The 26,288-nt window shown below is 45.4% G+C and overlaps 1 protein-coding gene across 4 annotated transcripts in view; it reads left to right on the top strand.

The window, feature by feature from the left end:
- PHKB (phosphorylase kinase regulatory subunit beta) overlaps window positions 1–26,288 on the top strand; it is a 204,764-nt gene that overhangs the window by 92,820 nt on the left and 85,656 nt on the right. For all 4 annotated transcript variants that reach the window (XM_076069653.1, XM_032960638.2, XM_076069652.1 and 1 more), the window contains 3 exons: window positions 1,274–1,351; window positions 18,318–18,476; window positions 20,573–20,667. In XM_076069653.1, coding sequence (XP_075925768.1) covers window positions 1,274–1,351; window positions 18,318–18,476; window positions 20,573–20,667 — 332 coding nt within the window. The remainder of the gene's footprint in view (window positions 1–1,273; window positions 1,352–18,317; window positions 18,477–20,572; window positions 20,668–26,288) is intronic.

Below are 26,288 nucleotides of genomic sequence, written 5' to 3'. Positions count from 1 at the left end.
TGCCCACCCATCCCCTCGTGTGCCGTGCCGACTTTCATAGGTGCTCGCTAACAGCACTTGCCCCAACAGTCTGTTAAGGCTATACGGGGGATCTTTGCATGCTTGCGTCCCTCTGTGCGGTATGCATTGGGGTGTTCCTCGATGCACTTTGGTTGTCATGCCTCATTTGTTTAGCTGTGTAGGGTGTAAACAAATGCCCTCGTATTTTAATGTAATTTTTTTAAAGTGATTTTTATCAATCTTTCTTCGAAAGGAACATCTAGGTTTTTTTTTATCTCTCCAAGTGATGATAATTTTAAAATATTTTCGCAGGTAATGCGCACTGTGTTATAAATGTATGTAGCTGTATGTTAGATAAATGCATGGAAGCTAGCATCTGCAATGAAAAATGTAATGGCAATCTGCCGTTAATTTAACATAATTACTCGGGAGAAAAAAAATGTGTTTTAAGAACCATGAGGATCTGGTCTTATAACTCTTTCACTTATAATCCCTGAGCTGCGCATGTATTCATACTGAACGGGAGCAAATATTATTTAACCGTTAAAAGTACGTGGCAATGCCAAGGAAAATCAACCCTGACTGAGAGCTCACGATGCGATAGTCATTACCAGTGGTGGGTGTGTGGAACCCCCCCGATGCCGAGCATGCAGCTCTACCACCGCATCCCGTTGTCCATCATTGAATCCTGCTCCTGCATTTTTCAAAGTTTCTGAAGGATGACTGACAGGTGGGAAAAAAAAATATCGATAGCGTGCAGCCAATTGAAGGCCTTGTTAGTAAGTAGTTCAGGGACAGAAAGTTTGACAGCTCTTTAAAAAATTCACATCAGTGATCACTGGGCTTGAGAGTAACTATTCATATTTCAACGGTACAGTCTTGGCTTAATGTCGTACGATCTTGGTGTGCATGCCTATCGGCTCAGATTTTAAACATGTATTAGTCATTTCGCCTTATCCATGTAGAAACCCTACAGCTTAGATGACTTCTCTCCTTGGCCTGCTGCACGGAGGACTCCTGCTTCCTATTCTGCTCCCCATTGGCGATGTTTATTTCCTGCCATGTGGTCGCCTGGAAGTAAAATAATTAATTGCGCTAACTTTTGGCCATGCCTTTAAAGTAGAAGAAGTTGCCGTGTAAAACCTCGGGGCTTAGATTAGGTTGATTAAAGTTAGGCATCCTCCGATGTGCACATCGGTAAGCAAAACTTAGAATTTATTCTGTTTGTTAAGCTCGACACTTGTTTTGCCGTGTGTTTGTTTCCACTTGCCAGGGGTGTACCGAGGACGTCCTGAGCAAGTGCGCGAGTATCAAGACTTACTGAAGCCACTGCTCTTTCAGACATCTGCAGGTGAGAATCGGAGCTCTGTCTCCCTTCAGTCCCTTACCCCGTCTTCCTCGATCTTTCAATTTCCTTTGCACTTTTTTCCTACCACTCCTTATTTTATACCCTCACTTTGTCTTTCTCACCATGTGTCTACATCACTCGAGGGTTGTAGGTAGAAAGGCACGGATCACTCGGGCGTGGGGGGGTGGGGGGGTGACAGGGCAGCAGTGAGTAGCTCAGCCTTTTGATTTGATTTTACATTTGTATGCCATAGAGTGGCACCTCCGCTCAAGATTGATGGGAAATAAGGGCGTCCGTGCATGCAGAGCTGAGAACGCTGGTCCATTCCTCATCCCGGCCCACGGCTGCTGTCCGTTGCCACGACATGCCCTGAACACTCCGTCACGTGATGCCCATGACTCGTCACCTCCATCACGGTGTGCGGCTGGAAGGTTCCGCGATGATGCTGTATGGCAACAACAACACAAAACACCACAACCCCCAACGACATAGGGGAATGCAAAACGGCCGCACATTTTTTGATGTAATATCGTAAAACGCACCGTAGTGTAATGTTCACAAGCCATTCCTGTAAAACAAAGATCACGTTATCGTTGCTAAGATGCCCGTTTGTATAGCAAGACTCAAACATCGTGTGTTTACAAACGGGACAAGTTTGTAAAGATGACGATGCTTTGGTAAAGATGATTATTGAGTCCCCTAATATGAAGGTAAATAATAATAAATTCATATTTCGCCTTTTGTTGAAAAACTACTCAGTTGCCTTGGCAACGTAGGGGAGGCACAACCTTGGCTCGTCTTTCATGCCATATTCAACTGATAATCATGCAAATTTGCGCAGGTGCATTCAAACCACTGACACATGCAGTGTTCCTGTAAACCGTGCTCAGATTGAAAATTCCATACCGTAAACGCCACGAATGAGTGCATCGATATGAGAGGTCACTATTGAAAAATAATATAACGCACATCCGCCCACGCGTGATGTAAAAACATTTCTCACGTAAAGCATTTTAATCAGCCGTCATACACAGAGTCGTTTTTATCCAATTAGCCGAATTAAAAAAAACAAAAACGTTTTAATCCGCGTTGGTGTATTTAATTCGTGCGAGGGGCCGGTAACATTTTTATTAAGTTTCACGGAAATCTCACGGCAGCATCGGAGCGGTCCGGGTCAGCTGTCGACATTGGCTGTGAACTGGAACTCTCCGCGCACAGCGGGTCACTGACGGACCGTCGTGGGGCTCGTTTGCGAATCGTTTGCCGCCGCGCTGCGCCGTTTTAACCACTTTCGCTCGGAGTTTGAAACGGTGGGACCCTTCGCGCCAGTCCAGGCGTATACGCGGCCGTTGGCCAAGGTCACGGAGCCACATGCTGGGGGATTGAATTTTCCCCCGTGTCTCTCGTTCGCTCGCTCGCTCGCTCGCTCGCTCTCTCTCGCACCTGCGAGCGCCCCATTTTTTCCTTCACCTCCAAGGTGCTCTTTGCAAGCGAGCGTCGTTTTCACCCGCTGGACCCCCTCGCCCCCTCGGGCATCATTCCTCTTCGCTTTGCGGCCGCTTACACGCAGCGGCCAGATAAGCCGCGACTCAATTAATTCATGAATGCTGCTTTAATAAATTACCTCTCAGTTTGCAATCTGATATTTACTAAGAGGCTGGGCCTGGGAAAGCACTTGTGAAGTAAAAAGGCATCGAGCCTTGCCTCGCAGTCATTACAAGCCCCTTGTGAGCCCTCCCTATAACACGTTTCCCCATTGTGCCGAGGGTTTATGCTCCATTGAGATTCGTCGTGCCTTTCATAAATGCTTGAGAGGATATATTAAAAGAAAAGCCTCCGCGAGCGGGTGTCCGTTACCTGCCTTGGGCATGCGAGGCAGTGCCAGTCAGTTTGAAGGTCTCGGGGTGGCCTAAAACTTCATCAAACACACAACAGAAGCAGTTGAAGCATTGAACGATATGAGAAGATCACGGATCAGCAGGAGTTCTATTGATTAGAAATTGAAGGAAGTACATGAAAATGCTATTGTTTGAAGCAAGTCTGATATCCAGTGAAGATAAAGGTCCTTTGTATTCATAGCTATAAGGGTTGTGCAGTTTAGTTTTGGTGTTGCTCTACAAAGGAAATGTATTATATTACTCTCTGTTTATGTCTAGAATAAAATTGTTTATCATTATAAAGACTATTATGGGATAACAATTATACTTATACATATTATAATAATTGTCTGTTAACTGAATTGTTATTATAGAATAACAAATTATTGCGTGGAATCATAACTCTGCAAAGACGTTAGGATTGGGAGAGTTCATATTTCACGCCTAACATGAATGTCCAGTGAGGGTCACTTTGAAGTTGGACGCAGCCAGGAAAAGAGTACACACTGGAGGAGCTCTTCCCGTGTTAAACTCCCCAATCCTAATGGACTCAAATCTCTTTCACACATGCTGGTATGTTAAGCCAAACTAAAACTTGGTTGGGAACTTCTTATAATGATTCATAGCTCTGTGTACATCTCTGCTTTACTTTTTGTGAAGGAAATGTTATTTTACACGAAAATTCCATATTCCTCTGCTTCCACCACTCCCTCCATAACCACATCTGACACATTAATTTGCAGGGTGTCATGGCTTTGCTCTTTTAATCATGCATTTTAACACATAATGAAATTGGCTGCTAACTGAATTTTTATAATTACGCATATAAATTGGAAATGCCTGGTGGGCTTGCTGGCGTGCCACTGAGCCCAGCACTTGCTGGTTTTAAAATCCCCATGCAATTCATTTGACCCCCCTCCCCCCCCACCATCACCCCCTCCCCGTAACAATGATAAATATGCCTTGTTCAGCCTCGGAAACTTCTCGCCACAATAGCCGTTAGCGAGCCCCTTGTTGAGGCCGGCATGGCGCACAAATTCCTCCCCACGATGCAACAGCCGAAGCCGCGGTTTTCCGCGACCTGGCCTGCGACGGCGACACGGCGCTTGCGCCGAGTGAGGCGAGGCCACGGGGAAACAAAGGGCTTGTTGGCAGGAGATCATTGTGACAGAACCAGATGTCCTGCATTCATTGAATTCGGTGCGTTTGGCAGATTCACCATCTCCACCACCGCCAACTTGCTGGTGGTTTAGCCACCCGGTACACTTCTCATTGTTTAACGTTTGGAGCTGGGCTGGATAATTAAAGTAATCGCCCTACCCAATGGTCGCTGCACTCGCTCGCCTAATGGGATAATACGAAAATATTTGGAAAGGAAAAGTCTCACCTCTTGTCCCATGCGTGCTGCTGGACGGGAGGTGATGGGTTGGACCTGATGACGTCGTGGCATCATCGGTGCGTGACTTGCAGGGGTTTCCCGCCTTCGGGAGGTGGGGTGGCTGCCATTTTTTATGAGGCCTGAGTAATCTATTACAAATACCTTAATAGCGATTGCGCCTGGTTATTTTTTAGGCCACATGAAGAGCAAAATAGAACTTGGTTTTATCCGATCCTGTGCCTCCCCTAGGTCAGGAGTTAGAATGTAGGGGTGGCTGCCATTTTTAACGAGGCCTGAATCACCTCTTTTACAAATATGTTACAAGCTTACGATTTTTTGTTCATAAATTGACTTCATTCACGCACCTTCTCAGCCCTAGTTGTATTATTCATTTGCTTCCCAGTGTTGCTTGAGGGTGGTTGCCACTAGCTACTGAGCAGCATCTTTCATATTCCTCCTCCGGAGAGATCAGTCTTGATACCACTGGTTCCATTTATCAGCAACATCCCGACAACACACACAGAAAAGATGAATACCCCTGTGTAGCCTTCTGGACGACTGTGACAAGTGCTGAAAGCGGCCCCCTATTATAATCCATAGGCTGCAGGAGAAATTTCTACCACCTTAGCAAATCCGTATTTGTACAAATCTATTTACGTGGCTCAATAAAAATGTATAATATGATAAGTCACTGGTATCAAATGGTTGTCACGTGCTGTTAGGGAGCACCTTTGAAGGCCAACACTCGCACACGCCAGGGTGGGTGGCCGCCAACACCAATGCTTATATTTGCACACCTCACCAGGCACTGTACTCATTTAATGCTGAGTCGACCTATGGAAGGCAGAGGATCGGTTCAAATATTCGCCACTGTCAAAGGTCGTGAGCGGCAATTGAACTCGCATCGCCGTGTTTGCCGTGCAAAGCGCCAACCACGACGCTACCGCCTCCCCACAATGCAACGCATGCACGCGTTAACACAGCCAACACACACGCACATGTGGAGTGATCTCAGGACATTAACCCCTATGTCCCAGATTCAAGTTTGCAGCTGCTAATGGTTCATCTGAGCTCTGCCTGAAGGGCCCTCGTTGTAAACACGCTATTTGCAGCCTCAAGGAGCCACTCGCCTGCCATTAAGATTTGAAAATGAATTAGGGCATGAATGCTTATTGTATATCGTGCCCAGTTTAACACGTAGGTTTCACGACCAGTATTATTCATGACTAGCTTTACTACCCGGCTTCGCCCGGGACTTGGATTCACCACGCCCGGCCGCCTTTGTCTCCCCATTGGCGATGTTCACACACCACACCAGTTACTCGTTTGAGGCAGAGTCGACCTAGGGGAGGCCCAGGACCGGTTCAAATAATCGTCACCGGTGATGGCCGTGAGCGGGAATCGAACTCGGGTCGCCGGGTTCGTAGCGCAGCGCGCTAACCACTACACCACCGCTCCCCCCACACACACACGCGTACATAGGTACACATACACGCGCCTGCTGCAGACACACACATCTTTCAGGGTGCGTACGGCAGTGAACGACTGAAATAATATTTCAATGCTGCGCGAAGAACGCCTTAGACCTGCAACACATAGGTATGGCACTTTACTCGCGGAGGGTTGGGGGGGGGGTGACATCAGCAGGCACACTTCGTTACGCGGGTCACATGACAGATGTGACGTCACAGCTCACTTGCCATGAAAAATATATGCATTATTACGCCCCCCCCCCCCCAATTTTTTTTTACTAAAGTCTCTTTTGATTCTTTTTGCATGGTGTACAGTCTGGAAAGTACCCACAATTTAAAGTTTGTTGCATGTCGGGAAGTACGCTTAACATTTCGAACAGACACACATAATCACAAATTTCCCTTTTATATATATAGAGATAAAGGTTTTTGGGTTAGATCGCGTTATTAGAAATATATCATAACCCTCCACCACCCGACACGGCCAATCAGTAAAAAATGTGTCACGTTAACAAAACGCCAATTAGTTACTTCTTCAGCCCACCGGTGTGTTTGAAGAGTGAATCCACAACATTCTAAATGTTTTGGATTCACTCTTCAAACAAGAAGAAGCAATTCATTGTCGTTTTGTTAACCTGACACATTGTTTTACTGATAACCCAAAAACCTTTGTTATGAATATATCGTGCCCATTATAATACTTTGATAGCGTTGGTGTGCCGGTGGCATTTTTGTACAGATTCTTTCCACTGCTTGAATCCTGACCTCGTAGAAATATCCTTCACATTTATTTATTGTCGCTACAAAGATGGACACTGGAGCTGTTATGCTGAGGGAATACTGATTATACTGATTATACTATATATTGAATTGTTTAACTTTTAGGCTATCTTAGAAAGACCCTCTCAGGTGTTGTACATCTCTTAATGGGGATGTCCGGCTCCCACGTGGGGTGACACAGATTTTAGAAATTACCTGCGAATGCATAATTTGAGCAGGCCCCAGGTTTTATTTCTCCGCCATGGGCGTTTCACTGCGACACCATGGTTAACACCCCCCCCTCCCCCGCTCTATATATTTAAGAGCGCTGAGGGACCTTAAATGTCTACTAAGCAGACATAATCTTGGGTTAATGTCTCATCTGGCAAGGCTCTTCTTACCACCTTTACCACCTCAAAGCGCACTACCCCCATGCAATGGCATGTGGCTGCCGGTTTCCTAGCTGCCCTGGGGAAGTCACAGTTATTCGCAACGTCCGGTTTTTTTTTCTGGTTTGGACTGTGTGGCTCTCTGATATGGTTAAGTGAGGATTTTTTTTATTCCCCGCGTATTATTCGGAATGATGTCCCGGCATTGTGCTCCCAGCACTCGGGGTGACACGGTGGCAAGATGTTAACTACCTTGCCTGGTATACAGAAAGTCTTCGGTTCAATCCCGCCCCTGATGCCTGCTGTATATGTGGAGTTTGTGGCGTCTCTCTTCCTGTGGTCACGTGGATTTGTTTCCAGGTCCTCTGGTTTTTTTCTCCTCCACATTTAGAAACATGCATTTAGAGTATTTGGCTGCCTTAAATTTCCACGTGATAAGCCACTTCGTTGAGCTTTCATTTGTGGTAGCCAGGTCGCTTCTGAAAAAGTTATATAGCTCAGTGGGTCTTACCTGGTAAAATACAAAAATTGCTTACAGTTTAGTTTTTACTTGGAGACATCGTGCCGAGCCGCACACGGTACAACCCGGAACGCAAATGGTCGAAGGAGGCAAAGTGTGTGGTGGGATATTCCACTGAACTGTCCACGATGAATTGTTCTTGACCTTCATTCAAACGCAGCTTCTCCTGTCGCGAACAGCATTGCACCTGCCAGGTGTTCTAAGTTGATGTCGGTAGAATGCGAAATTTTAACACATAGGCTTTCGCGACCAATATTATTTATAATAAACGTTTTTGGGTTAGATCGCATTATTTATAAATGTGTCGTAACCCTCCACCGCCCGACATGGCGAATTGCCCGATGATGCTGGATGTAATTACCAGCGAAACGTCGTACTCAAAAACTGTAAATGTTGTGGATTCACTCTTCAACACACCGGTGGGCTAAAGTAGTGAACTATTTGTCTTTTGTCAACGTGACACTTTTTCGCTGATTGGCCGTGTCGGGTGGTGGAGGGTTACGACACATTTATAAATAACGCGATCTAACCCAAAAACCTTTATTATGAAGAATGCGAAATGTCAGATGCGTTTCAATAACGGGGGGGGGGGGGGGGGGGGAGTCCAATTCGATTAAATCCTTGGGTGTAAACAAGTGTTTTTCTCTCCTCAGGCATGATCATCATTCCCCCTGAAACGAGATGTGTCAGCCAAAATCCACTGCGTAATGCGTTCACTGAGACTTAATAATGAACGTGTAATTAGTGCGCACACATCCCGTCCCTGAGGAATAATTAGATTTAATTGGTGCCATCGGAGGACTTATACTCGAAGATGTTTAAAAAAAATGAAACTGTGTACGCTTACTCAGGTGGCCTTGCCAGGAACGCAAGCAGCGAAAGTGGCATCTGCAGCCATCGGTGGTGTTGTCGTGTGTTTTTTTTCCCTCTTCTTGAAGTGATTGCAGGTTCTTTGTTCATTAAGTACTAGTTGCCAATTGGAACAACGAAACAAGCGCGCATTTTATACGTTTTTACAACAAACAAGCCAACGCCGTGTTAACTCGGCTGGCTCCGTTGATGCAGGCAAGGGGAAAATGTGTAATAAAGCAATTCACCTATTTCGCCAAAGCGAGCTCTGAAATCTGTTCGGATTTGTTCTTTTCCTGTGCAAGAGAGTGATCTCATTCTTCCCCCCCCCCCATATTTCTGGACAAATCTTCATTCAATAAACTTTAAACAATCTTTCCCGATGTAAACTGCTGTGGCTCGTTTCGATGGGACGAATATAATAACTGAAAATCAGCAAGCGCTGCTTGTTGATTAACCCAGTCTTGTTCAAACTGCCACGTAACTGTGATGTCACACGTGAGTGAAACTGAATTAGCCCCGGGCCGGTGGCTGACCAACAAAGGTTGAACGTCAGTTTACCTGAATTTAACCACCCCTGTGGTTTTTTTCCCGACCAGAAGGAACGTGTTGTTTTTACTGAAAGAGTTTGTTTGCGACCTGTTTGTAATTCAGCCGCAGCGCTTACCTGCAGCTAAAACTCAGCTGTGAGGAGCTGTCGCAAAGTCAGCCTGACGAGCGCACACTTTATGTAAACACAGTGGGGGGGGGTTGGGGGCAAAAGGGTGGAGGGAAATACGAATAATTTGCATTTATACGGCGCAATTCATCCAGGGATCCCAGTGCGCAATGCACTAAGATATATAAATAATACATATATGGGAAGTGTAGGCCTGCACGCGAAACAGGCGAGTCTTCAGAGAAAACCTAAACATGGCGAGTAGCCTCGCCTGTCTAACCACTTGGGGTGGGAGGTCATTCCACAGTCTCGGTGCAGCACATGCAAAGGCGGCCCGGCCATAGACATCACCTGCTGCACCCAGGCCTGTCAGAGCAATCGCTGTCTCTTCCAGGTCTCGGATAACCCTTCCCGTGGCCGCGGCCAACCCTTCCCGTGGCCGCGGCCGTTAAAGGCCCCCTCCCCCACCCCGCCATTTTGCACGGATGATGTGTACGACAGTTTATTTAAACGTAAAAGTGAAAGAATGACGGTGTTGTTGCTGCGTTACGTGTGCACTGTGTTGGTCACGCTGGGTGCTGTTGTGTATGCCGGGTATGAAATTTTAATAGAAATAATAGTAATACGATGAAATTTTGAAAAATGCGTAATTGTCTGAAATTATGCTAAATTATGTAATTATGCGCATAAATTATGCCAATTAGAGAGAACATCGTATGAATGTATGCAATTATGCTAGTGTGGGCGGTTATGATAATTAGCGCTTAGCTTCTTGCCCAGGGTCGTATCATCAATCGGGATAAGACAATTAATTGTATGAAGTTATGCAGGTGTGCTGTAAGTATGCTAGATTAAGCTCAGCTTCGTTGTCTAGGTTTGTATTATCAATCGGTATAATACAATTATTCTCGATTTAACATTTACTGATTATGTATTAGTGTGTTTATGTCAGGTCTCCAAATTAAAATCTCACCGCAGGATACAGTTCTTATAATTAAGATTATTATGCATGAACTTAGGAAAGAAACACTCAAACACTTCTGTGTTAAGCAATTTTAATTTCTAAACAAAACCTTAACACTCAATAGATTCATCGGCAAGATTATATAATTAACTAAATGTCTAGGAATAAGGGTGTGCGATGGGGTGCGTGCCCTCCGACAGGAGATTCTTATCTTTGGCTAAGTTTTAAAGATTCGTGATGAAGGTTTCAAAAGTTTAGTTTGTATCGATGAATCTATTGGTAATTTATGCGATTGGGAAAAAAATCACGTAAAACAAAATAGGAAGAAAAAAAATTATTGTACTTATAAACGACGTATTCTTATCACTCGATGAGCAGCGATGCCTTCACGGCCAGCTGATGGTTCATGCACTTTTATAATTAGTCTTCTTATTGTGTGGGTGCTTGGATTGTCTCTTTGGTAAATTCTTGTGTGAGCAGACGCCGGGAGCGTCGTGGGTTTGTGAGTGTGGGGGAGGGTACACGAACGACGGCTGGTTCCCTCTCTTTTGTCTTGGTTCCCAGCTCGTGCCGGTCGGTGTGCGTGTGCGTTGAACCCACGGTGCGCTCGCTGGCGCTGACACTCTTGCTCACGGGCGGCTGGTCAGGCTCTTTCCCCTGCTGGATGAGCCGAGTCGGCACAACGCTTGTCCGCTGGCAGCTGGCTCCCTTGCTCGGTGGCACTGGTGGCGCTGCTGCACGCTCACTCTTGCTCCGTCTCTCTCTCTCTGGCGGTGCCGATTGCGCGTGCAGATGGTTTTCTGCAATGCTGGCTTGGTCGATGCTTGGCCCTCTCCGCCCTTTCTCGAGGTTGATTGCTTGACGCTGAGAATAACTTTCACCGATACTCTGTCGGTCCATGCCGAACTCAGCACAGAGCATCACCTCGCCCCTCTTCTCTGCGATGCACCACACGCATTGTTGATCTCGAGGCCATGCCCTGGAGCTGGCTTGCTGTCCTCTTCCGAGCTGCTGTGTGTCTTCTTGTCGAGCTGATCTGTGTGTGTGGTGTCGCTGGTTATATGTGGAATTTCGCTCAACTCGGCTCAACTTCTCACAAAGGACCGGACCTTCCTTTGATCTCGCTCTCAGCCTGTGTTGTGGGGGGGGGGGGTTGTACGTGTGTCCATGTGTGTGTGTGTGTCATATTTATTGAGGTAATATGAGTTTCATCAAGGCATGGTTCACTGTCGCCTTCCTCAAGCTATCCCGCCATCAAAAGGAAACATGCTCCAGATTGCCCCTGAGTGCGTCCCTCTTTCGCACCCTCTGCACTAATTAATCTGGAGGGAGGGGGGTGCCTCCTGTCCGGTCGACTCCTCTCCCCCCTGCTCTTCCCTCATGGTGTGACATTATTTTGCCTCGCACAAAGGGTGTGTTGAGGCTTTTGAGGTTAAACATTTATTTTACCACTTGTAGTTATGATTCTGTACGTGACTCAAGGTATGTTGTAGTAGTGTTTCCATCATTGTGTTTGATTTTTAAGAGGAGATGCCCTCTGCCTGCATATGCAAATTCTATCACGTGCTGCTGGAAGACAAAGGCGGCCGGGAGGCTCTCTTTCTCTCTGGGATACATTTATCTTGGTCAAGTGATCGACCCACCTTGCCTCATCTCTTCTGGCTGGTCCCCCGGTTTAATGCTGCATAATTATTATTTGGTTTATGTTTCCCAAGATTTGTGATTTAACATTATCATCACCACGTATTTCTTAGGGTTTATTAATTTCGTCCCCCCGTCTGTATCCGGGGATCCGTGCTGTTAAACTCGAGTAATTTTTTGATGTCCTGAGTTTTAGAGGTATAACTAAGTTTCGGTTAAGCTTCTTGACTGCTGGAATGCATTTTCTTGGGTTTTTGTAAAGTCACGTAAACGGCAAGATGTAACATAATTTAAGGTGAATAACGTTAGTATTAATATTACGTATGAGAAGTAATAACTTGCTATGCAGATTGTAGTCTTTTTTTTATTTAAGCGTAGTGAGTGTGTAGATTCCTATAATGTCAGCTTATTCTTGTTGCTGAGTTTTTCTTGGACTTTCTGTTAATTAAAATAACCAAAACTTGTCTGTCCGGTTTTTGCCTCCCTGGAAGCTGGCGAGGCTTTGAAGCCGTGTCGGGATTTTTTTTTTAGTCTCTCATTAGGAATTCCCCCCCCCCCCCCTTTCTCTTTGTTTTGGGTTTATTACTTTTTTACTGCTATCTCCAGCGGCCTGTTGTGTGTGAGGGGAGGGGGGGCTGTGAGGGGAGGGGGGGCCCCAAGTGACACCACGATTGATTAAAAAAAATATTGGCAAAATAATTATTATCAATTTTGGAAAAAGGCCTATATATATACACAACAGTGCGTGGCGGAATGTTCGCAGGAAAATCAAACGCAGTGGCTTCGCGCGGGTTTTCGTTACGTCGGGTTATTTAAAAAAAAATGTGATTGTGTAACAAATCTCTCTGTTGAGTCTGCTGGTTAATGCTTTACTTCCGTTACAATTTATCCTAATGACTGCTTGTCTGTCAGAAAGTGTAGCCAGTTTAACACTTTTACTTTGTCAGTTTGTTTATTGTAAAAGTGAATGCCAGTTTTGCCTTTGGGTACTTTTCTGATGAGTACAAAGATAATTGCTTCCATTTCACTTTTGTATTTTCTGACTTTCATGTAAAATAAGCATAGCAGATGTTCTTTCAGGGTTGGTGTATAGCTTTGTCACTTGGGAAGCGTTATCGAGTGGAATGCAGACAACAGATTTGACCTTTGAATGCACACGTAACAGGTTAATTTTATTAGCAAGCTATCCATAAAAGCGTCACTGTCACAGAGAGTGCAGCAAAATTGCTTTCTTTCTTTGCTGTAAACAAAATGCTTGAGGGCACCACTTTAATGCATGGGTTAGCGACAAGTGAATCGGCCAGAGACGGAGGATCTTGGCCTGCTCTTCTCCCCCCCCACCCCATCCCGCCGCCTTTGTTGCACCGTGCGCTGCATGAAGATGGACCCCCCCCCCCCCCACCGTGTGCGGTCATAGGGTTTGCAGTGACACAGTTTGCTGCGACGCGAGTGCGACTTAACCCTCTGTTTTACTGGCTGCGTCTTGCGGGGAATGCGCGCGTGGCAATTGAGGATTTTAGGCCCTTTTTCCCCCCCAAACGGCTCGTGAGCGATTGAACTGGGCTGCGAGCGCACACGAGGGCGGCGGGCGACCCAGAGTTCACAGACGCCGAGTTGGATCCCGGTTTTCGAGTCGAGGGGAAAATCGCCCCTGTACCGTATCACAGTGCTTGTTGCATTCACACACTCGCATGTCGTAATCATCGTCGTTATTGATATGTGAAGTATTGCCCTTTGCTACTTCGTTCTCCAGGGATCCCCCCTTTCCAGCTCAAGGATAATGCATTCATTCTCATCACCGATATTTCGTTACAGGAACTATATATATGAAAAAAAAAACATTCCCGCAAAATGACACAGCCATTCGTGCGGAAAACTTGATATGGTTTCCACAGCGCCGGCACACTCCAAATGAGTATATGGAATGCAATCATATTTTGATACCTCGAGCTGAACCAACTTGACTGCCTGCCATCGATATGGCTTTTTGCCATCAACGCCGCCCCCCCCAACCCTGCACCCTCCCACCCCTCTACTCCCCCACCCACCCCTCATTCCTCACCTGGTTCCCTGCCCTCTGACCCCTTGCCAGCCGTTATCACAGTGCATCTCCTCTGCTCTACGTATGTGCGCGGTCTTCGCCAGCTGTTTGTGCTAGTTCTTTGCACTCACCATCTTATTGCCCCTCTCCTGTCATTTGAATTTACGAGCGGCTTGGATTCAAATGATGTGGGTCAAGTCTGCGCTGCGTGATGCTCGTTTGGAGTCATGCGCACGCGCGTTCTAGATCAAGTATGATTTTGTTGTGTAATAAAACAAGTATGCTGCTGTCTCTTTTAGAACTATGCCCTTTTGGTTGGTATTCCTGAGCAGACTTAGATAGATGCTCGTTTAAAAATGTAATGTGTTTCCACACATATTGTAATGTGTTTGAAGGAGACATTTTTTCGATGTTAAAAAAATCTGCAATGGGGCTGAAGTATTTCACAATTGTAATAAAGCTCAGTTGTCACCACTGAGTTGTTAATGTGGGATTAAGGACACTTGGGAACACATTAGTCAAATCAGATGCATTACTCATGGAATTACAATAATTTCGAACAATTGAATTGTTGAAACTGGTGCAACGTTTAATTTTTATGTGAAGGTCATAGCCATGGAAATCTGCCGCGTCTCGTGCATATGAGTTATTTCGCACTGCTTGATGCTGTGGAAGTACATCACTTAATGGCACAGATCAATTCAAAATCACCATTCTGTGGCATTTAGCGCCAAACCGCTTTCGTGATTTTTTTTTTACACATTAAAGTTTCCACAACACTGACAAAACAACTTGAAATTCACCTAATCGCATTGGATCTTGGCAGCTAAGCGGATATGAGACTGGTCAGGTTACGGATGTTACAATGGCTGGGTCATGGTAGGGCGCCACGATAGCGAGATGTCAACTACCTCGCCTGCTATACAGGAGGTCGTGGGTTCAACCCCCGACCCTGATGCCTGCCGTATATTTGGAGTTTGCATTTTTTCTCTCTCTGTGGTCACGAGGATATTTTTCTCCGGGCCCTCCCTCCACATTTAGAATCAACATGCGTTTAGAGTATTTGGCTGCCATACATTTCTACGTGCTCATTTGTGGCCAGGTCGCTTCTGAAAAAGGGCTGTATAGCACAGTGGGACTTACCTGGTAAAATAAAAATAGCTTAGCTTGGTGTTGATTGTGCCCCCCTCATGCGTGGCTATTTGCTGGGTGCTCAGGTTACCAAATCCTCAATAATTATAATGGCCAAGCTTCCCGTTGTAGTTGCCTCCTGAAGAAGAGTGCCGAGACCATCCTAGACAAACAGTCAGAATCAGAATCAGAAATGGTTTTATTCGCCATGAAAGTTCACACTGACACGGAATTTACTTTGGCAGGATGGTGCATACATTCAACATATAGGAATCTAAAATCTTAAATAAGTTTTAAACAAGTCTTACAATAATAATAAGGGTTAAAAGTCTAACTAACACCAAGGGGCTAAAGTATATAAAATTGAATAAATATAGAATATAAAATAGCTTTAAGATATAATTTAAAGATAAAAAATACAATTGCTAAGCATCATTAGACAACGTACGTTTGCCAACCACACATGTGCGTGCATTAAATGCGGGGCCAACGTGACAGCCCACTGTGAATAAACGGGAGACCATGGGGCACATCGTCTTCAGCTTGTAAAGTGCGTCAGGGCGTGCCGTGCGGACCGGTAGCCCTGCACATGCTGGAGGAGGAGGCTGGGTAGTGGCTCTGTGGCCATGTGGGCTGACAAAAATTGTAACATTTATTTAATTATCTCTATATATATTGTAAATGTATCTGGTGTTTTGACTTTGGTAAGTCACATGCAATAGCATCCGCTATATAATTTAAAAGTGCCATCTGTATGTAATGTAGCCATTTCGTATCTAGATAGAAACGCTGTATCTTAAGTAACTCTCTCGGAAGGGCTTCTCAAACTTATCACCCCCAAACCCCTTTAATTCATTTGTTTATTTTCTTCTCTTCATTGCTTACTCTCGTATCGTGAGAAACAACGTGTTCCTGGACAACCCTAGAAGGTCATGTTACTGGACGACTGAAGTCACGGAGAAAGGCCCTCTTTACTCACACGAGGGAAACGCTCTGGCTTGAAATAACTTTAAACTCGGGGAATTAGCGTGTTTGCTGCTCTTGACAATCGATTGACTGAAATGTAATTTTATTTTGGCACTTAAACCGATAACCACCTTGTTTTATTAATGGACTGGGTAGTTGCTGTTCTCTACTGCCAATGGAAATCACCCCCATAGCAGTTGTGAGCCACAGCTTGTGCTCTCCTTATAGCATTCTATATTCACGTATTGGTCTTATTGCGTATTGTTCTCATTTATTTTTCAGCATTTTCTTGTTACCAAAATAGTAAACGTAGGCCAAATTCCCACGAGAGTTTTGATATCGCAAGTCCGAATTTTTATTGCGTCTGAACACATGTTTATCTCATGGTGCTGTTTTTCTTGATGAATAAATGTGCAGCTGCGAACTTACTTAATGGGCAAAATGCATTTAATATCAATCCGTGTGGGCCCATACAGTTCCACTGCCTGGTCTGCAGTGGAGGTTATGTGTTGGGTATTGGAAGCTGCTAACATGCTGTGCATGTCCTTGAATGCCCTGTAAAGGTGTTCTGCTGTTAGATGTACTACTCTACATCAGTATACAACTCTTAAGTAAGCCACGTGCAACAGCCATTCAATTAATGCTAGTTCGCAGTATTAGGGAACAGGCTCGTTATAATAAAATCGAGCAATTTAAAATGATATCGTACATAGTAATTTGATCGTTATTAATATGCAGTGGCGCACTATTTTTTCCGTAATAAAGAAAAATAATCATTTAGAACACTTAAAAATATCGACCCATCTTTTGATTGATGTGTAACATGAATATCAAAGGCAGTGTAAAAGAAGAAAACACATGAATAGGACATAATGAAAGGAATTGTGAAAATTGCCTGAAGGAATATAGCTCAAATTTCTTGAATTTAAATTGTAACATCTGCAGCCACTTGAAAATGATTATAGTTGTTGCAGTTTTGACATTTTCCCTCCTGCAAATGTGATTTTTAAAAAGACCCTTGGTCCCTTGATTTTTTTATTTCTTACATTTCTTTTCTTAAATAGAAATTTGGTTACGGAATCTTTGTGGCACGGCCTTTGCTGGGCTAGTTATTTAACGACGCGAAAGAATATCAGGTTGTGAAAAAAATATGGTAAATTGTCTCATGACGGTCTGTGTGAATGGTTAACCTGTCTTATCGAATCTGCCAATATACATGCTGGTTATTTTTAGTAGGCCGTCGTGCGCGCACGCACACGTGACGTTGCTTTTTATCACATTAATATTTACTCTTCTTTAATGTATTAACTGACACACTAAATACCACTGCTGTTTTATAGTCCACATCAATCATCGTTATCATCCATTTGTTTTCTGCAGACAGGCTACCCAGACTTACGTCAGAAAGTTCCAGTTTAAAACGTAGCACATTGCTTTTTTGAGATTTCTCTCTGAATGTCAACCAAAGATGAGTCATCCATTACAACTCTACGCCCATACTATTTCTGGCCCAAAGAGTAATGCCATTCATCAGCTGTAACGTGTCACCCATCCGCATTAAAAAGCATTGCCCAGTGAATTCAGAAATACCATATGCTGTAAACTAGGACCAAACAAATGCCTCTCATAGTTACAAATTTCAAGTCTTTCCATTGTAACTCTGGACTACAATTCTTGCAGCCCCCTCCCCACCTCACCACGTTGAGAATTTTTATCCACGGGCTTTTTAGTTACACCTTTGTGGGCTCCTCTTTACACTTCCTTCTTTACCTTCTTGTCCAGCAACCACTGCCCCGTTTGTCCCCTTCTCCCAACCCTCTACAGCGACCTCCCCGTGCCCTCGTTGGATACAGGGGCTCGTCCACACGTTAGACGCTGGGGAGTGTGTCCTGCGAAAGTGAACTGTTCACAGTGATTATTGGGTCAGATTGCAGTTAAGATCCGTGCAGTTTGCCCCCCCCCCGCCCTCCCTCCCACGTTCATCATGGGTGAGTTGCACTGTACTGCAATTGCATTCAATCTACGCAACTTCTGGCCACCGACCCGACGCTGAGCTTGATGTGTGTGCGCTAACTGTGTACTTCAGAGGTTCGATCATCAGCATAATCGGCATGGTATTTGTCCAAAACGTTGCTGGTGTCTGAGCCATGTTCAAAAACTGCCGGTGGTTCCCGGCCACCCATGACACCCGCCCACAGTGGCTGCGCCCCTGGTTGGCTACACAATGCCGAAGAGCCACAGGAGATGGCCTCTTAACCGCCTCCTGTGGCATTGCCCGCCGCTGCATTTCCTGTAACGTCCTACCCCCGTTCCCCGCGTCGCAGGCCATGCCGTCGTTCCCAAGTATTACTACGTCCCCAACGACTTCATCGAGGCGGAGAAGAAAATGCCGGGCAGCCAGAAACGCTTCCCCAGCAACACCGGATCGGACGGTCGCCTCTTCCTGTGGGGTCAGGCCCTCTACTGCATTGCCAACCTGCTGGGTACGTAATGGCAAATTCCTACTTCAGAACAGCATAAGAGTATCCGCGCGCGTGTGTATATGCATACGGAATTTTCACTGGTGCACCACTGCATAATTCCAGAGACGCAGGTTCGCTGTCTGGCAACACACGTCATGAGTGGCAAGAGCGTTCTGATCCCAGTTGTGCCGGCCATTCCATAGTTTGCTTGTTTGATGATGTCGGTTTGGATGGCCAATGGGCTCATGGACTCGAACATAATTGTCTCAATATGCGGAGACACAAAAGGGAGTTCTTGTGTTTGGCTATAGCCCATAATGCTCCGCGGCATAACACATAACGAGTGTGCTCAACCTAGGTCTGCTTCGCCTAAGATCAGTACCTGGTTGTTGTGGTGTGGTTAAGAACATTCCCAATGGGAAGACGAGGGCAGCGAGGCATTGTGCCGACACCTCCACCTCTCAATAGCCCGAGAAGGGGCTCGCTAAACCGCACTTTTGCAAACAGTCTGCAAAGCCAAAGGAAGAACATTACAATTGCGTGTGATTGTGTATGTACGTGTGTGTGTGTGTGCGCGCGCGCGCGTGTGTGTCTGTACGTGGGGAGCGGTAGCGCTACGCTGCGCTATTGAACACGGCGACCCGGGTTCGATTCCCGCTCACGGCCAACACCGGTGACGATTATCTGAACCGGTCCTGGGCCTCCCCTAGGTCGACTCAGCCTTAAACGAGTACCTGGTGCGGTGTGTAAACATCGTCACTGGGGAGACAAAGGCGGCCAGGCGTGGTGCTGGGCACCCACCCCCTCGTGTGCCGTGGCGGCCTTCATAGGTGCTCGGAAACACAACTTGCAGCAACAGTCTGTTCAGGCATATGGGGAATCTTTATCTTACATCGCCGAGATGCTATGATAAAGGAAACTAAATCAAAATAAACGACAACAGATAGCCTCCTTGTCAACAAGTTAATATTTTCAGCAGATAAATTACTCAAGTTTTCAATTTAATTACTTAAGTCAAGACTTCATTGCATTTAATTATGGGTAAAATTAGTGACATTTACAATTTATCTAGTTACATGCTTGAAATCAGCAATTTAATTATTTAAACCAAATGCATTAAAAATTCCAAAACTCATTAAAGCCCTAAGCATTTTAGACGAAGAACATTGGTTGATAATCATTTTAATTGCATTTTTTCACTGGCTGTGAGATGTATATATATGAACTGCTAACTTTTTGTATATTACACTTGTAAGTATTTAGCAATTAAAACGTACAAAGTAAACAACAGCCCTCATTTCTATATTGGGGGAAAAAGGTTTGATTTAACCACCCCATAGGTATTTAACAAAAGACCAACCTCTCACTGGACACAGAACATAGTGAACACTCCCTTGAGCCTCTCCCATAGAAAAGGTAATTCCATCTCGTGTTAATTACGTGAATAATTAAACCGTCGTCAAATAGGTTATTTGACCGACACGGTCTGGCCATTTCAATATCACAGCTTTCACAAACACTGGCTTATGGCTTTTAATTCATCGAAGGATTTACCTCCCGTGGCGAAATTTTGTACACGATAAGTAAAACAGTAGACATGCTTGCTTGTGTGTCCTTCATGTGCTACACAATGCGCATTGTCCCTGGTTCTTATGCCCTTTATTGTCCAACGTGCGGAATAATTCACCCTACCTGGCGATGAATGATTTGTGTCTGATTCAGGCTCTCACGATTTCTTATTGTACACCACGTTGAATGGTAGCAAGGGGCGATGCGAACCCCCTTTCCTGCAGCGGATACCATTTGAAACGCACACCTCGATTATTACACGTCCGATTCAATACACGCGTCCTGAGAACAATCGATATCAATCAATGAATCGATCCGTCCCTCGTTTACCCCCGCTGCATAGCCTCCCATCTCCCACACCATGCATCTCGGCGTCCTGTATCCCGTCGCGTATCTTTCGTCGTGCGCGTGCGTCCCGTGTCCCTGTGTCCTGCGCGAAGTTTCTCAGCCTCATCCCCTGTCGGACGGCGGTCGCGCCACGTCTCACGTGTGCCGTGTTCTGTTCCCATCCCCCCCCCACCCCCCCACCCCCCCCCCCGCGTTCCCAGTCGAGAGGCTGCTGAGCCCGTACGAGCTGGACCCCGTGCATCGTTTTGTTGCCATTGAGGATCGGCGCAACATCAGCATGAGATACTCGAACCAGGTGCGGTGCCTCTCTCGTCCACCACTCCACTGCTCTGACAGTAATTCCCCCCCCCTCCCCCCCACTATTGGGCACCTCCGATTAGCACGGTTGGCTGCGTACGGTGCGTTTAGAAGTTCAGCGTACATAATTATACACGTCGCAATGTAGGTAGGTGGTCTTGGTGGACCGTGCAAGTGCCATGCAGACTGATAAAGTGTTTTTATTTTGCACACAGCGAGTGCAGTGAGTGGTGCTGGAGGTTAAGTGCATTTAAAAAAAAATCACAGTTGCTCAGCACAGACCCCCCCTGAAGGCCTAATTAAACATCCAAGCGTCGAGCAACAAACGGCGCCGTTAGAGTTGTCAAAGATGAGAGCGAACGCATTGCTTGAAACGAGCAAGGTTATCGTGAGGGCTTGAAGGAAAAGAGGGACGATTGGATGGATTTTTTTTTCCCGGTGGATCAGTGCGAAGGAAGTGGCGGAAAAGCAAGCGTTGTGATCCTCGGTGTGGCGGTGGAACCACGGCACGGGTGGGCTGGTGCTTCACGGTGTTGATGTACGTGACATTTTTCATTCTCTCTGCCACGTGTTTTTTCCCTCCAGTGCCATCACTACAGTCATTGCTGACTGAGGAATTGCACACGCTTTGGGGCAGGATCCTGTGCTGTGAACGAATCACAGGCCGATGTTCCGTGTGAATAATGGCTTTGTTTGCATGCATTTTTAGGCCCTTTTGTGGTGTCCTAAGTCTTTTGCAATTCAGACATGGAAATGAGTGTTGCAGTAATTATGGATGAATCTAGAACGGTGGAAAGGTGCTCTGCGCTGGAATATAAATGGCCGCCCGCCCCGTTTCTCACCCATATAGAGCCCTCACTTGTAATTGTTTACATCCAGTCTCAGGCTCATTTGCTGCAAGCCTGTAGCAGAAACAAGAGCCAAACCTCCGTGTCCATCTTTAATTTCACCCTTGTGTTTTTATCTATCGTAGCCGAGGGAGAAAAAAAAACATATTAGAGGGTTTACCGGGGCAATACATTGCGATAAAAACAGCCATACTCTTTGGTCTTTTCGGTAAAGTCACGTAGGTGGAAGAATACAGAATAAATCACGACGTTTCGATCGCAACGCAAGCGATCGTCATCGGGTGGAAAGATACGGCAGCAGAACTGCTGAACAAGAAAGGGCTGCTGCAACAAGAGGTTATATAGAGGTTTGAGGTGGGCGTCACCCAAGGGTAAGTGGGCGGGGCCAGAGACGGAAAGGAGTCCCGTCGTCGCACGCACGCACAGCAGCTGCGTCACAGGGAGAGATTGGCATGTCAATGTCAACGAGTACAATGGGAAATGAGCCCCGTCGTCGCACACGAGTGGCCACTTAAAGCCAGATTTTGTCCGGTTATTCACTGTTTTGAGTGCATTTTGTTTGGCACCACGGACAGTTTTATTTGTCGTTTGTTTTTATACGCTCTGCTTTTCACGATACAAGACGTGGAACAGTGCCTGTTAGTTGCAGAGACTTAAAGGACCAATTGGATTTTCCTATCCGTTGTATCGCAGTGGAACGGGGAGAGTGATAAAAGACAAAAAAAAATCTAAATAAAAGACAAAAAAATCTAAATAAGAAAACTTATTTAGATTTTCTCAATTGCCAACTTCAAAATTATGCAACATTATTACAATACAATACATTTACGCACAAAAAAACGTTGTAGGATCTGCGCAGCAATGTTGTAAATGTTGTGGCTTGGCTCTCCGACACACCGGTTAGTGCTGTACTAGTGACGAATTGGCACGTTCTGTTTACGTGACAAACCTTACTAGTTGGCTGTGTCGGGTGGTGGTGGGTTTAATGACACATTTACATATTTACGCGATTTAACCCAAAAAAAACCCCCTTCTCAAATTTTACCAAATTGGTGCACCCAATTCCTTCAGATCTCAGACGCCAAGCAGTGTAAATCCCGGTTGTTATGAATATGGAAGATGGCAAGGTGGGCGGTCAGTAGGTGCTTGGCCAGGGATAGCTTCTTGAATCCATCTGGGCAGAGCTTTGGGCGTTATGCGTGGGTTTTTGTCTGGAAACCTCTCGATTTCCACGAACAGTTTCCTCACACGGTTGTCCCATTTCATGAACGAAACAAATTATATCTAGTGGCAATGCCTGATTGGCAGTGCTGCCCAAGCGCGTGCAGCATAAAATGCAACACGTTCGTCAGTAACACTCTGCCTTCAGAGGAGAAAATATCTAATGGGTGACATCTGGGGGGGCAATTGTGAATGGGGGCCATGATAGCACTTAGGGGGGCAGGAGCAGTTTAGATCTCGTTTGCCAGCAACAATAACTATGACCAGGAATTGAACGTAGGTTGCCAGATTGATAGTGCAATGCATTACCACTAACTCCCCTTTACCCCCACCTCCCCCCCAAAAAACTAACTAGGCGAAATGTTTGAAATTCAACGGCTCGGTGGAAGGATGTTATGGGCGAGAAAATGCGTGTCAATTTTTTTTTAAACAAATCTGCCTCCCATCAGCGACAACACCAGCACCCAATAGGTGCTATTTATTTTCACTTCTGCCTAAAGAGTTGCATGCCGCCCTCCTCAGAGTCAGCGCTGCCATCTGTGTACATGGCCACGCCCCTCACACATACACCCAAGAAAATATATACTTTTTTTTTTTGGCCACGTATGCACGTTGGAAAGAGTTTCAGAGTTTCTAGATAGATTTCTGGCCACTTTGAAATGCGCACCGTCTCATTTACACGGTGGCCCTTAATGGTGGCCACGCGCCACTGTGGATCGGACACACCGTGCATATTCAAAGATGCTAAGCTCTGCTCGGGCCAGTGTGCAATTATAGATAGGCAGTCGGGCACACCTTATTAGAGAGAGATGCTTTAGATAGGCGCTCGCACCATTGCAGATTGCACAGGTGGTAACGCTGTCTATTTAGCATGCATTGCATTCGCTTTCAGGCCATCACAGATTTTACAGCATAAATACGGAAGAGTTTTATTTATTTTGCTTCCCAAACGTACGGGGATTTTTTTGTATCGGTTGCTTTTTTTTTCTTCCCACCATCGAAAATTAAACAATCACTGTTAATGTACACGAGCAGAAGACGTACAACCTCCGTCTACCGTGAATGTCACATCTGTATTTTTATTTGAGTAATTAATTGAACCTGATCAATGTAAACGACAGATTCAGGTGTTATGGTCTCGCCTAAAGGTTATCTATGGTTGTGTTTTTGTTGAGCGTTTTTTTTTTATTTTCCGACTTGCGATACTCAATAAAAAAAAAACCCACAGCACTCGGCACAGTTCATTACATTTCATAGGCCAAGGCTGCTGCCCCGATTGCTCATGCACATAGGCATTAATGTCTTATTCGTGCCGCAAGGATGTGGGCCATCGTTAGCACTCGTGGGCAGGCGTGCGACGTCTCATCACGATGGTTTTGGAAGTGACTCGAGAGAAGTGAAACTCAGCGAGGCTCGAGTCGCTAAATGCACCATGTCGGGGCACTGAGCCGGTTAGCCTTGAGGAGGCCAGAGTTCAATCCCCGAAGATGGCAAGCGAAAAATGAATGTTGTCTTTTCAATCTGAAGGAGTTCACAAGTGCACAGTGTTTGATGACACCAGTCCCAGTTTCTGATAACCACACACACACACACTATTTTATATATATAAGCCTTGAAAAACTGGATTGGTAGCGATCATGGGAAAAGCAAATATGTTGTGGTTCTTGAAGGAAGGGTTCTCCTTCAGTGTTGGTGTTAAGGCCTAGCCAGGCACGGTGACTGAGCTTGTCACCTGTCCTGGTTTTCCCAGGATCGATCTCTTATTGAGGAAGCTGCCTTTTTTTACATCGTCAACTGCGTAATAATGCACCACGGCAATGCATTTGCTTGCAGTTCTCCCCTCTTCCGGTGTTGTGAGGCGTTCTTCTTGCCGTGACATGTCCTGGTTTTTATTGTACCTCGGAGGTGGCAACCAACGCGAGAGGCGGTGGATATCTGGAACCTGGTTATTTGGTGATAGAGCCGGTGGACCGTGTAGAGATTCCGCCGTAGTGTGCAAGACACCCACCGGCAAGTGCTTCGAGAGAGATAGTGCAGCGAGCAGGTTTGCCGACTTATCTGTGCCGAGTTTGAGTGGTTAAACAACCCTGCTTGGTACAATCGGCATGAACAGAAAATTATTCTCTGTTATTCAATATAAAAAATAGCGTTGGTCCTCACTTAACACGCATCCACACAAACATGTTTTCGCTATAACGCGTTTTTTTACATTCGGGAACACTTTTCGCACAACGCCGAACAAGCACCGTTATAACGTGCTTTCTGAGCGACAAATTACTTAGCCGAGCGGTTGAGCGTTACAGTACGCGGAATGATACAGTACGCTGCGTACCCTCATCACAGTTCTTTGTCATCTTCCATTGTATCTTATCTGACATTCCAAACTTTATCGTTACATTATTTCTTCTGGGGAAATTGTTTTCGTTTCACGCGTTTTGTTTTTCACCTTAACGCGGCACTCTTCAGGAACACATCTACCACGTTAAACGAGGCATTACTGTCCCCGTCGATTCTTATTCTCATATTGTCAACCGTCTTCCAGTCTGTATCATCATCGGGCATGATCTCTTGCCTGTTGGTTAAAGGCCTTCCCATAAAGGCCTTCCCATATGACACCATCGCTGCAATGCCACAATCCATCTCCTGCAAATGAGCAGTCGTCATCACTCCACCTCTGTGGCAGTGGCCCTCTTGGACGCGTGTTCCTTTGGCCTAGCAATCCTTTACCGGTCTTGTCCATCAGCTGTCATACATTGTCCCTTCTGTCCAAGGTCACTGACGTTTCTTAACCATCAATAAGGTGTCTCTAATCCCACGTGTGTCCTCAAATCCCCGTGTTTATTTTTCTCTCGCTGCGTCTCTCGCCGCGTCTCTGACTGCGACTTGTATCTCGTAATGATATTTTCCTCATTTTTTTTTAGCCTTTGCTTTGTTTTATTCCGTCACCTTTCCTGTTTTTAATCCATTTCAGAGCAAGATGGATCGCTCTGTTTGCAAAAAAAACTGTTTTCTTTGTACAGAATGAAAAAGTGATGCGCAAATAGACAAATGCGTAGGTGATTATGCGTTTCAAATGCAATTGTTTATTTTTTGACTGCGTGATACAGTGCTCATAGAGTGTCAAAGATAATGAATGGATTATTGATCAATGTTAATCCACAGGGATTGCTTTGGATTATTTTAAACAGCGCAATCTTGCTAGACAAATTCAATCATGCTCTGGAGCAAACAGCAGTCCACAACTGACAATGAAACCTTAAATTGTGCGTTAATTTTTTTTTCCCTCATTCATCTGTGCAGTGATACTGTGCCAGGTATGTTACAAGGGTTTTGATGAGACCACTAAATCACATGGGTTACAATAAAATAGAATAAAAACTAGAATTATTGGCCCTTATATGTCCTCTCGTTGTAACTATATGTATCGATCAGAGGCTTTAAAGAGGTTATGAGTCGAAAGGTTTTGAGATGACCAGCATAAGTTCACCCTCGGCGATGCCAATTGTGAGTAAACAATGTGGGATGAATGGAATGAAAGTAACATGAGCTA

Source organism: Petromyzon marinus, chromosome 25 (assembly GCF_048934315.1).
Source record: "Petromyzon marinus isolate PM22_M1 ecotype Great Lakes invasive population chromosome 25, UKy_Petmar_22M1.pri1.0, whole genome shotgun sequence".
NCBI lineage: Eukaryota > Metazoa > Chordata > Hyperoartia > Petromyzontiformes > Petromyzontidae > Petromyzon > Petromyzon marinus.
Note: the sequence above shows the minus strand (reverse complement) of the source record. Positions and strands in the feature narration are given on the sequence as shown.